At 39.7% G+C, this 18,308-nt stretch overlaps 1 protein-coding gene across 1 annotated transcript in view; it reads right to left on the bottom strand.

Annotated features, from left to right (window-relative positions):
- Positions 1-287: 287 nt before the first annotated feature.
- BCAT1 (branched chain amino acid transaminase 1) overlaps positions 288-18,308 on the bottom strand; it is a 58,845-nt gene continuing 40,824 nt past the window's right edge. Inside the window, exons 7-11 of the mRNA XM_027905224.1 lie at positions 18,118-18,260; positions 12,098-12,183; positions 9,692-9,832; positions 8,592-8,666; positions 288-4,390 (exon numbers count right to left, since the gene is read on the bottom strand). Of these exons, the coding sequence (XP_027761025.1) occupies positions 4,349-4,390; positions 8,592-8,666; positions 9,692-9,832; positions 12,098-12,183; positions 18,118-18,260 (487 nt within the window). The 3' untranslated portion in view covers positions 288-4,348. The remainder of the gene's footprint in view (positions 4,391-8,591; positions 8,667-9,691; positions 9,833-12,097; positions 12,184-18,117; positions 18,261-18,308) is intronic.

Below are 18,308 nucleotides of genomic sequence, written 5' to 3'. Positions count from 1 at the left end.
GGAATATGAACAAAACATTTTTTTTGGGGGGTGGGGGTGTTTGTTTGTTTGTTTTTTAACTGCCACTATTGCTAAAAGCAAAAGGAATGAAGATTTGCTTAAATGGTCACTTTTAGGTATAAGACTAAGTGTCATGATGACAGAAGGCTGGGGAAAAGGAGCTGCAAGTCCACGTGGAAGGCAGAGAAAGACAGCAAAGGAAATCCCACTGCAGGACATGCTCATCCATCATTTACACCTGCCCACCTCTCACGACAGAAGCCTGACACGAACACATGAGAACTGGAGCCTGGCAGGCTGTGCTACCACCTCTATATTCTATTCCATAGCAAGGCACTATCAACAGACAGTTCACACTATGAAATCTGTTGAGATTATGTAGATTGTTCTGGAGAGGCTATTGAATTTAAGAGGGTTCCTCCTCTAATTAGGCAGCTATAAAATCAGTCCCAGCTGTTCTTCTGTCTACCTCCTTGGAATGCCATGTATTATACAGACATTTAAAATAACTTGAATTCCAAATTAATTTAAAAAATCACATTTTTCCAAATTACCAGTCTTCATGCGTGATGATAAATAAGTATAAAATAAGTGTACAGGAGGGGATCTGTGATATCTCTATGTTGAATTTGGCAAACCCAAAGAGTTTATGTAGAAAGAGGAGGAGTGGAGGACAACTGCTTTTTGGCTTGAGATAGTTGAACAGGTGTAAACAATGTCTGAGCAGAGAATATCTCACTACCTTGCTTTTGTCTTACCAGACTTCCCTTCTATATCCCAGAAAAAACATGTTTGCTTTGCACTGCTATGGACTGAACAGGTTATCTAGTCCAGGAACCTTTATTAGCATTCTCACCTGCATCTATCACTGTAAATTCTCAGGGAATTTGTCCTCATTGCAGTTAAGAATCTAGTTAAGTAATGCCAGTTGCTGAAGCCATAACTCTTGGCACCAGAACAGCTTGTATGAAATGCCAGTTTCCTGAAAATTCTCTTATTTGACGGACTTCTTTCTTATGCATGAATCATGCTCACCAAACTGAAAATTAAGGACATGCTCAATACTGAAAATAATAATCAAAAGAATGAAGGGGAGAAGAAAGAACACATGAAAATTAGAATTCATTATTATCCTTCTAAAGTACCAGTGTTTGTAAAACATAAGCATGTGAGAGGCTGAATCTCATTTGATCAACCCAATTAAACATTAAATAATTGCAGCCAATTATGCAAATATCACACAACAATATTAATTTGTTGATCTTTTTTGAACAGTCTCAAATTCTCCTAATGTTAGACTATCTTATGTCTTAAATGATCAATTACCAGAACCATAACTAAGTGATGAAGAATGGATAATTGCCTAGTTATGATGTACCATACTCTTTCTATGTAAATCTGTTGCAATTAAACAAATAGGGCACATGGAGAAAAGATGTGCAGATGTTCTTTTACAATCTATTATTAGCTCAGGAAATACCACAGTTCCCTCCTAAATTTTACAAGCAAAAACAGGGAGAATGCAATACCAAATACTCTCTATCACTTACATATATTATTTCTTTCCTTTGGTTGATGGGATAAAAAAGCAGTGGTGGAATTCAAAGTAGGACAGCATGCAAGACCAGAAGAATTTCCTGTACTATACTGAGCTGTCAGCTCCCTTATTTAGGTTTTACATTTTAAAATCTAGAACCTATTCCCCTGGATGCCCTTTGGAAACAAGCACAACTTTGAGTTGACACAGCCAGAGTAAAGCAATTAACCAAGATCTTCAAGACAACAGTTAACATACACACACTACATGTTTTCATTCTTCCCTGCAAGAAAAGACCATGCATTTCTGTGGGTCATTCCAGTTTCAATTCTCATAACTTTGAAGTCTCCATCAGCTCAAAATGTGCAGTGAAAGGAAAGGTGTCTCCCTGGTCAGTGCAGGAAACAGTGCAAACCACAGCAAATGAAACCATCTGGTTTCTTCACATTAAATTACTTGCAAAGAATTTAAGAGGTTTATACAACTTTCAGGTTTACACTGCAGTAAAATAATTCTTCTAACTGGTCCTTATTCATTTTGCCTACTGAATAGATTACTGCTGGTATACTGAGGACTTCATGGGGATTTTTGATATCCGGTAACTGTCAATCCTAACATCACCCTGAGATGTTAAGGTATTGTACAACCACTTTGCCATGCACCTGAAAAAGAGATATTTTGACTTTACCTTTTGCTGCTAAATCTAAGATGAACATAAGGGACAGATTAGATAGTTCAGTTAAGAGGAAGCCACATGTGGTTGGTCATTACATAATCTTGCAGAGAGCTCCATGCCATGCTCTAGGTAAAGGCACTCTTTAGTTACGATACTGGTTTCATCAGATAAAACTTCCTGCCCCATGTTGCATCTTGACATATTCCCCATGTAATTTTTCCAGCCATGTAACTAAATAAAAGGAAAGACTACCAGCAGCTTGTAATTCACAGTAAGATACTGAACGAAGACCAGCACACGGTACAGATTCAGATGGTCAGAAAAGCAGTCACACAATACTATTGCTACTGTAAGTGAAACAACATTTTGTGCTTGCAGTTGTAGTCTAAAGAAAAAACTATTCAACAAATTTTAACAATGATTACATTGTCAGAGAGAACCTTCAACTGTTCTTCATTAAAAGATCAGATTGGATTGCAGTGATAGATAGGAGAAGTCCCAACTTGAGGGAACAAAAGAAAGAAATGGCTAAGTAAGGGTTGTCTTTGAAATCTGACAAAAAATGAACAGGAAAGCCATAAGGCTATTCTTTAACAGTTGCATAAGGCATGGATGGTCTATTTTAAATTATATTTTGCCTTTTAAACTATATTAACAAATACCAGTAACTACAACGGACTTACATAGCATGGGAGAGATACTGTTGAGTCTTAAAAAAATAAAGTGCTAAATGTTTCCCTTAATACTGGTGCATCTCTGCTGCAAACTAGGACAAGAAATGTTACACTTTTGCTTCTTATAGGACTCCAATAAAGTGTCAATAAAGTTCCACCAGTTTTACACTGAAGTAGCACTTTGGAACATTGATACAGAACATGGTGATCCTTTTTGGCAAGAGAGATCTTAAAGCTGTTCAGCAAAGCTGTGTGCAAAAGGAGATAGCTAATAAATATTACAGAATGATTGTTAGTGAACATTTGCAGAAGTTATCTCCCTAACTAGGGGCTACATGCTCTGTATTGCTTCCAAAGTATCAAGACTGCATGTGAGAGAGTAACATTAAATGGAGAATTATGTGCTTAACCAGACCGACACCAGGGTTTTGAATGAAAGCTCTTTCCCTCTTGTGCTAGACATTTTCTTGTTGACAACACTGCTTGTTCCTTAATAGGAAAGCCCTTCCACAGTACACATATGTCAACGGAGGCTGGATACATTTCACAGTGAGCAGTGAAGGGGACAAGAAAAACATTTTGCTGATCTAAATTACGTGACTGGATGATGAAAGAAATTCCTTAATCCAAAGTTTAGATGGCTGTGAAGAGTGGTTGAATTTTCACAGCCACAGTTGCCTAATCTTATTTTCTAGACATTCGGCTGGAAGGCAACACTGTGTCCGCAACTCCCAGCTCCGTACTAGCCCTAACAAAGGGGAATTTTTGTCTCAGCAGGGCCTGACCAAGCCCTTCAAATCATGTCTGGAGGAATGTATTCAACTACTAGAGAGGTATGCACTGTCCAAGCAGCCACTGCGTATCCCCTCGGAGGGAAAGGCAATAGGCCAGCAGGGACCATATTGCAGGCTAGACTGAGTTACAGCTTTGGCCCAAAGGACAGAGTTATTTGACAGAGTATGCATGAGGGGATCTAGAGGGCTATGCAAACTCGGGAATCTCCCATACAAGCAGAGTATGAAAGGAAAGAGCGTATGGCTAAATGTATTTGTTTCCCAAACACGGAGCAAAAGGCAGGATAATGCCAACAGAACCCTGTGAGCAGCAAACAGGCAATGTCCTCGTGTCACACGACGTGTTCTGCTGGTGATGGCAGCTAAACAAACCAAACTGAAGAGCAGTTGAAGAGCATTTTACAAGTTTTCAGACTGTACGTAAGGAGGCACTAAGAAAACCATTAGGAAAGTTCTATTGCTAACATTTAGCACCTCTACCAAGAAGACAGGCTTCTACCAACGACATTACAGTAGAAATCAAAATGATTGTGTTCACATTTGCCGGATTGTGGAAACAATCATCCTGGGGAGCAAATTGATACCTAAACTATGCTACGCACTGGCAGCTACAGAAGTTGTCATTATTTGTGTCTGTTCTGTCTGGAGGGTCTGAACTCGTCCACCTTCATGACACCAGCACCGCCCAATCGCTGTCTTCTCTTCCATACTGAAACAAAGCAAAAATGGAGTTTAAGAATAGAAGTTAAAAGAAACAGTGTACAATTACGATAAATTCTTAGGTCTGTCCTCAGAAAAATTCATATCCACTGCTCTGATGGTAGTTTACACTATTTCTTATGTCTTTACTTCTGCCTTTGATTTGAGCATAGCCTAAAAGTAGCTTGAAGCTTTAACCATATTCCAGTGGATGGACTAGGAAGGGGCAATGCTGATACTAACTGGAGATGATAAAAAATAGTCCTGCCTCACTTCCATCAGTTTAATGCAGTTACTCCCTGAGGCCTGCTCACTAATTCTCTCCTAAGTAAGCCCCTGCTCAAGCTCCACTAAACAAACACTTTTTATTTCTTTTTATTTTCAAGGTGGCTTTTTATTAAAACATTCTGACTGAATGTGAAATAAAGCCATCACAAATATCAGAGAGTACAATTAAAGAGAATTGTAATCCAAAATAAAACAAGTCATCTTTCCATATACAAACAAACAGGATCACTAGGCAGAAACAAAGGCAACCTATGGCATAGAGTTGTATCCTTCCAGGAAAGGATACAGTCCCAAGGAAACACTTTTGCTTGCTAAATAGGCTCCATGTTCTAAAGCTCTTTCACCAGTCCTGTACACAATGCTCCAGAGAGACCCCAAAACACACACAGAGCTCAACTAAGTAAATAACACCCACTGAGAGGCAGATGTGAGTTGGGAGTTCTTTCCCTCATAGTGCTACGTTCAGGGAGCTTAAAAACACTTTCAACCAAGAAATAAAGACTGATTTTAGAGGCTTTATGTTGACTGAAAAGATCACTTAGTGATAGTTTATCTAGAATGGATAAAAGGAGATCCTCCAATCCAGGTTCTACATCATCAGGAGAGGAGATAAAGGGACAGGGAGAAGACAACATCTCCAAATCAGGATGAACCAGAAAAAACACACTTCTAGATCCACATAGGAGTGGTGTTCATTGTGCTTGTGTTTTACTGTTTAATCCAGCAGGTAAAGCCTCTACATGACCTTCATATGTGTCACATCTACTTTTTCTTTTCACTACTGATTTCGCTGCTCGTCTTCTTCAGTCTGTAATGTGGTTCATTAACACTGGTCAGGTGCTACACAGGACCTTGCTCAAGTTACTTGTTCAAAGGATTTTCTTCTTATATTTCCACTAGTCAGTGTGGTTGCCTTGGGAATTATAACCAAGGCAAAGCAGATGTATCATTAGTTTAACCACAAAACATTAAATTACCTTCACGTGAGGCAATTCTGTTGAGGATGGGGGCAAAGGGAGAAAAAAGAGAATGTCTTTGACCTGCCTATCACTGCCTCCCAGAGAAAAGGTGGCATCCCCACCTCCTCCAAACCAGGGAGCAGGCAAAGGCCAGGGCATTATTTGTAAATTTTGTTGGTTTTAAATAGTAGTATCAAGTAATGCTCTAACGCTGACCAGAAATTGCAAGGATTGGTCCGGGTTGCCATTTGACTACAATTTGCACCTGCTTCCATAACTAAAGAGGGAATGAAATGTGATACCACAATCAAGATGTTTTCATTCTGAAAATAAAAGCAGCTTTATCTTCCTTTTCTAATTCTGTCAAAGACTTTGTGACTTCAGGCTTGTCAATCCCATCCCTCTTACACTGCCCACCACACCCAAGTCTTGCTTTATAAGAATTAACACATTCATTCTCCTTCCTTGGTTGTTTTCCAGTGGCCTATCCATTTAGACTGTGCAACTTTGAGGAAAGATGGGGTGGACTAAATATCTGTTCACTGCTGTCTTGATTGCAGCGTTTACATATATTTTCTATCATGCAGCATAAGGAACACATCTTACTTTCTATCCAACCCTTCCAAGCTGCATCTTAATCTATGTTTTAAAGGGTATAGCAAGAGTTTGTTTATTCTCAAAGCATGAATGGAACCCCACAGAAACACCCAAGTAGTATTTCAGTGAGTATATTCCCAGAGAAAAGGATCTTATCCCTAAATCCTCTAACTCAAAGAGTTATAGAAGTCAGTTTGCTATGATTAATTTGTTCATAAATACACCGTTACTTTATACAATGTAAATGATTTAATCTGAACTCTTCATCAGCCTTTAGTAATCATGATATCTACTCAGTGATAGGAAGGGAAATATGTATTGCAGTTCTACTACTGTCTCTCTCAATTGGCATGAGAAATGGAATTAGTTCTGCCCATGAGTTTCTAATTTGTCACTGCAGCTCTAGTTCCACTGAACAGCTGTTCACACCCAAAGAAATCCTGCTGAACACAGTAGACTTGTGAAAGAACAATAAGCAGCATGAGAACAGAGTTGGAAACGTAATAATGAAGAGAGTATGAAAATGTTAAAAAAGCATGCATTGTACACAAGGGAACTGGTATAATAATACTGGATACAGAGCCTGCTTCTCCTGGTCACAAGTTCACATGCAGGACAGTGGTGGTGCTGAGAATTTTTACTTTTTTACAAATGTCTGTTGTTCAGCATGAAATGGATACATTGCTCTGGTTCAGGCAACACCACAGAGACCAGAGCCATGTTTGGCTGTAATTCCCATTGAAATTGATTCTTGAAAACTTGAAAATTCTTTGGAATTTTCAAGCTTCAAACTGTCGAAATGATATGACCACAGTCCAGTGATACTGCAGAGATCTCTTATTTTTACCCTCCTGGTAGAAAACATAAAAGATCTTGGTCAAAGATCCTACGAACTCCCCTGACATTTTAAGAATATCAGATATTCCATTTTGTGTGTTGCAGCACTGTTTCCTGTATGACATCCTGGGGTCCATTTGGATAAGAGCCCAAGGAAGGCCTGGGACAAGAACTCAGAAGTAAATATATGCATAATAGTCCAGGAGTAACGAATTTACTCTTGGCATGTAACCAATGAACACAGGGTATGTACACAGAAAGCAAAAAGGTCCATATGCACAGTTGTAAAGTGAAAATGTCAAAGAAAAATAATATTTGGTAACAATCTACACTTTTACAGCCTCCTCTTGAGCCTTGGTTGATGATGGAAAACCAGAGTGATAAGAGGCAATGGGCAGAAACTGATGCACAGAAAATTCCACCCAAATATGAGGAAGAACATCTTCTTAACTGTGGGAGCGACCATGCACTGGAATATGATGTCCAGAAAGCTTGTGGAGTCTCCCTCACTGGAAAAATATAAGAACTGTCTGGATGCAATTCTGTACAGTGTGCTCTAGGATGGCCCTGCTTGAGCAGGGAGGTTGGACCAGGTGACTCCCTGTGGTCCCTTCCAGCCTGATCCATTCTGTGATTATGTGAACAGGGAGAGCATGGAGCAGGGTGGATAAATTTGTCTTAAGACAGTCACTATCTATTGGGCAAGACAGAAAGACACATATCACAGGATTACTGGTAAGAAGTTAAAAATTTTAGTGGCAAATCTAGCATACCGAGCCAAAAGCTAAGAATGTAGAACGGAAACCATAAGACTTGATTTGAAGAAATCCTGACAGCACTGCCAAGCAACTGCTGCTGGATCTTAAATAAAGGGGCTTGTAACTTGTCAAGACCTAATTCTTTAAGTAGGTGCACCATAAACAACACTAAATAAGGAAAAGAAAACAGGCAACTAAAATAAGAAGGGCCATCACATGCTGATCATTGACTTTACCTGAAATGGTATTGGCTCCTATGCCCAGATATAGCATATAGCTATAAAGCACAGATTCCAAACAGACTGTGATACTTAGCAAGTCACAGAGAAAGGAACTGTTGTAAGAACAAGAAGTGACTGTGTGATTGGAAAGATGCTAAGAGAAGCAGCGATCAGTTGGCTGCATCCAGTGAGTGTTTGCTGCTTCACCCATTTCTTTACTGATTTAGCCTCTTAAGATGCTTCATAATCCTATTTTTTCCCCTTGAAAAGGAACTTATAACAACACTATTAAATTTCACTGATAACAGTGACATCTTGCAATTCTTATCCAGCTTCCAAGATGAACAGGTTAAAACTCTATTACATTTCATCCTTATTATATTTTCTAAAGGAAAAAAAGAAGAAAATTGATAGAATAATCACACCAAACAAAACAGTCTATATTATTATACAATGCTTTCTATAGCACCACTACAAAAAGTTATTTTCCAATGCTTTCAAATGTTCACCTATTATTATTTTATCTTGTTACAGAAGAGGAAACACCTTACCTGGATATCACTCAGTTTATTCAGGAAACGAGTTGTTAACTCAGGCCCATTCTCCATAGTTGGAATATGCAAATGCTGACATGGAATAAAGGAGTAGGAGAGGGGGGAGAGAAAAAGAGAGTAACGTGTAATAGTAGCCTTATGTACATATGAATGCCTTATGGTTGCCAACAATTTTAATAAATATTTATCGTGCTGTCTAGACCTCCTGATGAGTAGGCAAAGGTTGTTGCAATGGTTTTTTTACAGGAGGGCCCGCTGAAGCAGTGAAAAGTTAGATTAGTTGAACTGTTATGCTCTTTTTAAATAAAGGCTAATCTAAGCCTTCCAAAAGATCTGTCCAAAACAGAGGGAATATTGTATAGGCAAGAGTAGTAACATTATATCCAGTATCTCATTTCAAAGTATATCGGGTAGAAATATAACACTTGCATTTGTCGAAGTTACCAATCAGCACCTTGATGTTTCTCATATTCTCTTAGCCTTCTGAACTAACTCTGTGCTGGCTAAATACCATCAAGTCAGCTTAACAGTAGGAATGTCTGTGGAGTTCCACCTGTGCAGGAGAAATCTCCCAAACATCCATAGTAGGTGGAAGCAGCTGTGCACCCTCCTGAAACAGCTCTTCTGTCAGAGCTGCGACAAGGGGTAAAGAAGAGATAAACTTGTGAAGGAAACACTGCAGTGGCCCAGAAATTTGGTTCCCTGTCAAAGTCTTTCCTCTCCTCACCTTTCCCAGGTGCCTTAGCTTTGGAAAAGAATGTTCAGTAAAAGAAACATAGGAGAATGTATTTGTCTGTGTTTGCAAACAACCTGGGGGGTGGCAATTGTGCTGGTTTTTTTTTTTTTTTTTTAAATAATTTTCCATGGAATTGAAATTTTGTGGTTTTATTTATTAAAAAAAAACCCAGAAGACAAGAGAGAAAGTTCCCTTCTGACAACACATCAGTAACTCTCTTGGGAAACAACATACTGACGCTGTTTATCTTTTCAGGCAGCACTCCTTTTCTATCTCCCTTGTTTTTTGCTTCAGCTGCAATTAATTATGATAACATTCTGAAAAAAGAAGGAAGGAAGGAAAAAAAGAGACATTTTCTTACCTTGCCCTTATATAAAATTTTAGAGATAGGACATACAACGCAAGCTGTTCCAGCACCAAACATCTCCTTTACTCTGTCCTCTTCCAAGGCAGCTGTCAGATCACTCATGGTGATGTATCGCTCAGACACTTTGAATTCTCCCTGCACAAGAAGAATCCACCATAAAAATTGTAAAAAGTTTTAAAACGTTTGCATTTTTGTTTTCCATGTTAAGAATATCTTTAATAGAACTATTAGCCTAGTGGCAATCAGTCAGGTTTTGGCTCTGCTCTTGTGATCTTTTCAAACCTCCCACAATCACACAACATAAACTCTATTCAAAAGAACAACCTTCAACAGAGATAATGGTTTGCCAGACAAATTGCTGATGGTTAAGTGACACTTCCCTCTGTTTTAGTACAGAATATCAGAATAACAGTATAGTACAGAATCACATTAGGAAGTAACATCAAAGAATTTGTCATTTGTTATGTGACATAGGATCTGATTACTCATGGAGTCTAACATGCTTGACTTTGTCCAAAAATTACTCATTAACATCAAGAGAGTCTTTGCAGCCCACCTCAGAATCACTGATTCCTAAGCAAAATACATTCTGTTAATTCCACCTGCAAGGCCAACTAGATGTGATATATATTTTTAATCCCTAGTGAAATTTGACTCTGTAGCACGCACACAGTTGTCACATACAAAAATTAACTGTACTGTAGGTATGAGTAAAGCAATTCACATTGGGCAGTCTTAATACTGGAAGTGTTTTACCTCTTAGAAGTGTTGAAGAATGCATAGCAACTGATTGAGGTGATGTGTTTAAAAGAAAAAAATAAACATCAAACTTTGATATTTTTATTTCATGGATTTATAGGGACATTACTGTCCTATCAGACCAAACTAAAGCTTAGCCCTTGTTTTATGTGCAAGCTTTTTAACATGAAACAAAGATGCTTATGATGGCAGAAAATGTGATTAGCTCTGGACAGGACAGCATTTGGAGAGAGAGAGGCAGGGTTTCAGACAGGTTAGGGAACAGATGTCAGGAAGAAGAGAACAGCCTTTGTGAGAGTAGATTATTTAATAAAGGACTAAGGTGAGAGTAGATTATTTAAAAGGACTAAGGTGACAATCTGGCATCTCACAAAAAAAGCCCTATCAGCTGGAAATGCCTGCCTGTCTTGTAAGGTAAGACTGACCAGTGTGCATGTCTGCACTTGGGGAGTGCAAATACAAATAAAGATACATAAAAATTCAGGGCTGCTCATCAGAGGCACACATAAGCCATGAAATACATGCCCAGCACTCCTCACTGCAAGTTTGGTTTAAGTGATATAACTGTGAACTCTGTTTCTGGAAGTCTTTCAGACACGTGTGGTTGGAAGCTGAGTTAATACCGGGGAGAAAGTATCACACATGCCTGCGTTATTCCTGCTGTTCCACCCTAAACACAAACCTGGCCAAAACCAGGAGACAGGATACTGGGAGTGATGATCCCTTATTTTTACCCAAGACACAGTAAAACCTTTGAATGCAGTACAGGCAGAGTGAACAGATTGCTGCATTTCAAGATATGAGGTAGTCCCAAGTGTCCAAATAAGTTCTTGGATGGTTACAGTACAGAACAGGAACTGGAAGCAGACAGATGACTTCAAGACTGTGGCTAGCTAGGCTGCATGCTAGTTAGTGGAAAAAAGGCTGGAAGCATGAGAACTAAATGGAGAAACAGCGTGCTGATGACTGAAGTATATCAATGGTCATGCATGGTAATTCTTTGTTTCCTTGCTTTAAGTTGCTGGTACCAGTGGATTTAATGGGAATTTTCATGTTAAATACTACACAGAGCTACTTTAACAAGATTGGTATTGTTCTGTGTGACAGGTGTGGGTATCCTGATGTTGTTGGGAATCTATGAATTTGCGTGCCCTTAGTTCCCATTTAGGTTAAGGGATTGAGTGCACCCTCAGCAAGTTTGCCAGAAACTCCAGGCTTTGCGGCACAGTTGCCATGCCGGAGGGAAGGGATGCCATCCAGAGGGACCTTGGAAGTAGATTTTCAGACAGGTTGGATATGACTCTGAGCCATTTGATCTAGTTGAAGATGTCCTTAGTCATAGCAGGGAGGTTGGAAAAGGGCCTTTAAATGTTCTTTCCAAGGACAGGTTGGATGGGGATCTGAGCAGCCTGGTCTAGTGGAAGGTATCCCTGCCCATGGCAGGAGGGTGGGACAAAATGATCTTTTAAGGTCCCTTTCAACCCAGGTCATTCTATGATTCTGTGAACCCAGACTATTCTATGATTCCATGATTTAACCAGACCAGCTGAACTTTAAGATACTGAGCACCAGAAATGTATATTTCTGTTGACATTGTAACATGACATTTGAAACTATTACTGCCAAGGCCAAAACACTCACCCAGTTGCGTGCCAGATCCAAAATGCTTTGCCTTGTCACTCCTGGAAGGATGATGCCATCTAAAGGTGGGGTTGCCAGTTCATTTTCTGTCAAATACAGAAGAAATAGAAACACCAGTTAAAAACCAACCAAAGTAACAGAAAAACATGTTTACTGATACTACACCAAACGTGTGGGTCCCTTCAAACTCAGCATATTCCATAATTCTGTGGTACCCAGTAAGGTGCAGCTTATATCAGAGCTCAGTAAGAAGACAAATTACAGAAAATCCATTCAAATAAACAGTTGTTCAGTGTTTGGAACCTTTTGAGTACACTTCAGTAAGTGGGGAAAAAATGTATTTCATACATTAATATGTACGTGGCTAATGCCTAGTAGCAGGTTTTATTTCTTATTGTATTATGGGTTCACTGTATAACTACTGGAAACCATCAAGTGGTTCAGTTTTCAAATTCTGAAGAGAGAAGTAGAAGGAAAGCCATACTTAATAATCCCAGGGCAGATCATGACTTTCCCTGAACTGCTTTGCTTAATTTAGGAATATGGGATTTGGTATACCTACTTCATGGCAGCAACGTGAAACATTTACCAAAAATTTTGAAGTCCATCTACTGAATTGGTAAAGCAATGGAAACCTTGCCAACCCCCCTTGAGAGACTTCTTTAATGATCTTTTGCAGTAGGTTAGACATCCCTTCTTCCCTGCTAATTTTGTCTTTACAAATTAGAGTAGTCCTAAGAAAATTCCAACAAGAACATTGCAAGTTCTTCAACTAGTTTGGTTTGTTAGCTCCTGCTTCTTCTTTCCTTTTGAAAAAAGAACATTAGATAAATATTCATCTAACATGAAGAAAGGGCAGATAAATGGTAACCCACACTTGGTAAATAATCCATACTTGGAAAATACTTGAGATATAACAGAAGTTTGTAGGTAGACTTTGTTCTTCCATCTGATCTTTGCAGCAAATCAGGGTTAATCTTTTTCATTTTAAACTATCTCTTTCATTATAAACAGAGTTTAACATTTAAACATTTCAACACTTAAAATGAGTATAAACATTTAAAATACTTGGTGGTTTCTATTACCAGACAATACTGATCATTTACTCTTTTTCAGACACAGACTTACAAGACAGTTTCAAGTTTGCACTGAGAAGTCAAGACATCCACAGTCTTTCAGTAATACTCTTCATATTTTTTTCCTAACCATTTTCTTTCCCCAGTGATAATCCACTTTCTTTCTTGAAACTACCCTTCTCATAATATCCACAAACCATTAAGCTTTTTGCTTATTTTTTACCTAGGTCACATAAAAGGAAAAGATATGTATCTTCATGTTTTTATTATGTCCCCATCTCCCTGGACCACAACAAGATCAATGAACCCAGGCCTGTTTGAACCCTCTCAAAGGAGAAGCTGTCTTTAAAATATTTGTCAAAGTCCTGTGAAAAGTTGCAGATGGGTAGAAGAGAGAAACACAGTGTTTGTCCTTGGACTGTGGGAGCAGGTTGAGCTCAACTGCTCAATACTCTGTTTTCAGCACTCAAGTAGATAATTCCACGTACAAACACTGCCTGCCAGCCAGAGCACACACAGCTCCAGACTGACTATGGCATAGGCTCTCCCCACTGTGCCAGAGAGGGCTTTGGGGCTGGGGTGGGATAGGGGAAATGGAGGTTAATTAAATGGAATCGGTCTCATTGAATCTACAACTCAACTTACCATTTTCTCAGGAAATAGCCATTACTTTTCAATGCAGTCAGCCCTGGATTTATTAATTTGGACTGGAAGTTCTTCCTGTCTATGCTTCCTTGTTCCTTTTACGAGGATCCATACACACATAAGTAATAGATGTGAACTGCCATGCCAGAATGTATAGGAAAGCTGCCCTAGGAAAGGCTACCTGTTCTGCTCTGGTTTGACTAACCCATAGTGCCATTCCCTAACCTATCCAGACTCCTAAGCACAGCAGTGATCTCTTCTTTCTCATACAGTCAAGAATAGCAGCTTTCCTTTCTTAAAAGTCTGTATAGTGTCACTCCTAATTATGATGCATGTCTGGCCCTAATTCTGGCACAACTTTTAAAAGAAGAGGACTTTAAAACTTTCCATGAACCACAGGGTTTACTTGATTCTGAACACTGAAAACCTGATGTCTGGCATTTGTGACCCAGTCACATAAAATGGACTCCTTTCTTTAACAGAAAACTTCAAATACTGTGGACTTTGATACCAAAGACTGTCACTACTCTTCTCTATTTGGTGATGTTGCCATAGATCTTGTCCAGGACAGGTTTAAGCTCAATAACATATATTAATTGATTTGAGCTAGTCTGAAAAGGTGCCAGGCCAAACCAGCCACCAAACAGCACTGAACAGACAGGACATGGAAGTCTCAGAATGTTTCAAACAGCCTGCTCTGTAGAATTTTGTCAAGTGTACATATGATAACTACCAGCCTGGGGCCACCCAGGGAACATCTGCTCCCCTGGTACCCGGCAGAGATGATAACATTATCCAACATGGCATGCCAAAAACTCATCCTCTCTGTGAATTGATGCCAAACCAGGCTCCATATGACATTAGTTTGTCCATCTCCCAAAAACCAGACTGTGAGCTCACAGACTCCATTTGCCTTCTGAGTTATTTTGATGGGCTGAAAGCCTTAAAATGTGCAGTTGCAGAGAGGGTGGGGGAAAGGCATTTGAAGGAAAATGTCAAGGTTTCTCCTGTTATTGTTATATTGTGGCAGCAGTAGCACTATCAGCCCAGTGCCCCTTTAAACCAGGCATAATATAGGTTTGATATGACAATGGAATTCCGTCAGAGTGTTTTGAAGGGCTTTTGAAAGTGAGGTCTGGAGTATTATACACCTTCAATTTTTTTACACACCTGCATTTACGAACATACAGCAGATAAGACTGCAAACATGGGATGCCTTCAGTACTAGTCACACTACAACAATGCTGAGAAATTCACCTAAATATATTTTACCAAAATGATAACAAATTCCAAGTGAACTTCAGGGTCAAGAAGAGCCCAGGAAACCCTTTTTTCACTATCATTAACAGCTGACTTCCTCTCCCAGTTTGTTCTGGACCTTTCTTTCTTCTTATTTCCCATCAGGCTTTTCTTCTACTCTTCCCTCATGCAGTCACTCTGTGTCTCTGTCAATTTGCTTTCCTCAATTACTTTCTCCTCCTTTCCTTTGTCTGCCATCTCATTAATTTACTGCTCTTCCCTCCATGCTATTGCAATGGCTTTCTGCTAGAGCAGAAGGTACAATCTTTATTTTCTTTGTAGTCTTCTTGTACACGATACTTCTGCAGCACAAATAACCTTCCAGTTACAGAACACTAAGCAAACTTAGCTTAAATTTTACCCCTTTCAGAGAATCTTTTCACATATCTATTTTTCAATTTGTGAAAATTTGAAGTGGGCATTATTAATCACCATTTTAATAGCAGCACTAAAATATTAAGTAATTCCTGAATGCTATTCACAATATCTTAACATTAAAGTTAGGAGTGGAGCCCAAATGGCTCCAGATCACCTGAGGAAACTGAATTTTTCAAAAGTGCACACAGATTTCACAGTTAGCTGCCTTCAGGTTGGATATACATTTAAATTCTAAGATTTTCCATAAAGCCAAGCTAGGCAGAAGAACTGACATTGCTACAGGAAATGAGTTTCAGTGTCAACAGTTTCTTGGGATAGCTATATGCTCTGAGGAGACAGGTGGAAGGGACTGTAGGGCAAACAGATTTTTCACTTGGTGAACACAAACTGTAAATAGGATTTGATGAATGAAATGTCAGACTCTTGTATTTATGCAACAGCAGATATCCAGGTATGGTCATATTCTAAGCCTATGCCAGGGCAGCAGTGGGAATACAAGAACTGCATAGAGCATGTCATGTTATTTTAGCAGAAACTGAGTGGTTTCCCTCCCTACTCCCCCCTGGATGTTACAAATAAAACGTTTTTTTCAGGCTCCTCCTGCCACCCAGGATAACAGGTGATGTTCAGTCACAATGCTGTGATTAAAATATACAGCAAAGGCTTGCAAGAAAAGCCTACTCCCACGGGAAGCATGGATGTCCTCCGGTTTAGGTTTTACTGGGATGGGTCTCTGGCTATAAACTAAGGAGAGCAGTTCCGGCTACTCAGCAGTGACCTCAGAACAAAGAAACGCATTTTTCTCTCCATGATGATCTGCAATTTCTGCCTCACTCAGTTTGATCTCTCTCAGCTGCAGCATTTGCATAACAAAACCAAACCGCAGCCTAAGTGAGTGTCCTTTGTGAAGCGACACAACACAATGACAAGCACTTTCTAAACCACGCCGGTGCAAAGCCATAGGTAAGGTATGTGATGACAGGCTGGCAGCAGGAGCGATTCTCAGCCAAAGATCCCCTAAATTAAGCATTACTCAACACACGGGGGGCACAGCGAAGTGCTCCAGCGGGGACACTGCCGTGTCCTCTGAGATGGCAGGTTTGCCAGCACACAGCCTGCTTGGGTGGCATGAATTACAAGTTGTTTGCTACGGCCACCTCACAATGCTACCATTCACTGGTGCACTGGTAACACAGTGATTGGCAGATCTTTGGAACAGTACGGTGCTGCAGCTGGATAATTCCAGCATATTCCTGGTTTAAGCACAATGAGAACATTGAATTCTAATTATGTTCCCGCTTCAGTGTCCTTTCCCTGGGCAGAACAAGCCAAAATCTATTTTCATGTCTCTCCAGCAAAGTTGCACAAGGCATAAATTTGGCCATCTATCTACACTGACAAATCTACTGCTGCTATAATGACAAGAAAATTTCTGATATTTACTCTTTCATTCACAAAACATCATGGACTCATTCAACACTGAGGGAGTATCATCCCCCTTTCAAAAAAGGCGGTAAAGATTTTGCAGAAGAACAAGCAATGAAACTAGAGGTGAGTCGGGTAGTTGGATCCCTATTATCCTACACTATCTGAATCACACTGTTGTCCCCACAGAATGTGCCTCTGTACTCTGCAGCTGAGCACTGTCAAAAAAATGGCAATTTTGAAGGGTACCCATGGCAGTACAATGAAATCTGAGTCTGAACCCTGCATCTGCTGCATCATGCAAAAATTCAGTAACAGTTCATATTCACCGAGGGACAGCATTCATGGAAGTCCAGAGGTATCCTTTTTTTCACTTGCCTGTACATTGGCTCAGTCCTTTGAAGAGTCATACAGTCTTCCAAACCAGTTATCAGGCGCGGCTACCACCTCTCAAGCTCTGAATATATGCATAGCAATGGGTGTTCTTGAGATGTTTAAATAGTTGGCAGCTCATTAACAAGATAGTTTTCTAATCAGCATGTACATTGCTCAGAGATGACCATGGGTACAAAGGGGTAAAAATAACTTCAAGAATGGTGCTATGTCTTGAAAGCATCATTTCAGCATGAGTGATCTGGAACACTGACTGACATATTTCTCTCTGTCTGTCACCACTGGACAGAACTTCAAATTCTTTGAAGAAAGAGAGTTTCTTTATCAGTTGGATGCTGAAATACTTTTGGCTATGCTTTGGGAACATCTGACTTGCCAGAAAGTGATGATGGGAGCCACTCATGCTCTAAGACACAGAATTTGAAGAGAGGCACAGCCACAAGTTGTCTTTTAGTAACTCTGTGCTGTTTCTAAGCCAACACCTCCTCAGAGATCAAGCTGTTAACAGCTGAGACCAAGCCTGATGTGTCACCTTCTGTATGGGTAGACTCGGCCCTTCTGAGCACATGGACTGACCCAGCAGTTTCATGTTATCATCAGGTAGCATTTACATCTACTCCAGAATCTCCTCATTCACAGCGATACAACTAACAGTCACCTATTAGTTTTCAGAAGAGAGCAATAACCCCTTTTGTTAAATCATCTTAATTTAAAAGCTTATGATCTGCATTCTAATAATCATTTTGTGGATTATGGTCCCAGCTGTCTACTCTGCTTAAGTTTTCATGTTTTATGCTACTGTACCTCCATCTTCATTGATCCAGTAGAGAAACAGATTCATTGTTCCAACTTCAGTTATTTGGTGATCTTCTCCATAGAGCCACAAAACCTGCTGGCAGCCAAACTCCAGGGCTTCTTGCTGGGCATAAATAGCAGAACCATAATTCCTTCAGAAACAAAAAGAAAGAGCAAACAGTTATGACTATCTGGTTGGA

Source organism: Empidonax traillii, unplaced genomic scaffold (genome assembly GCF_003031625.1).
Source record: "Empidonax traillii isolate 1590-97213 ecotype Southwest subspecies unplaced genomic scaffold, ASM303162v1 scaffold25:size3598162, whole genome shotgun sequence".
NCBI lineage: Eukaryota > Metazoa > Chordata > Aves > Passeriformes > Tyrannidae > Empidonax > Empidonax traillii.
This window is presented reverse-complemented; position numbering and strand designations above follow the sequence as displayed.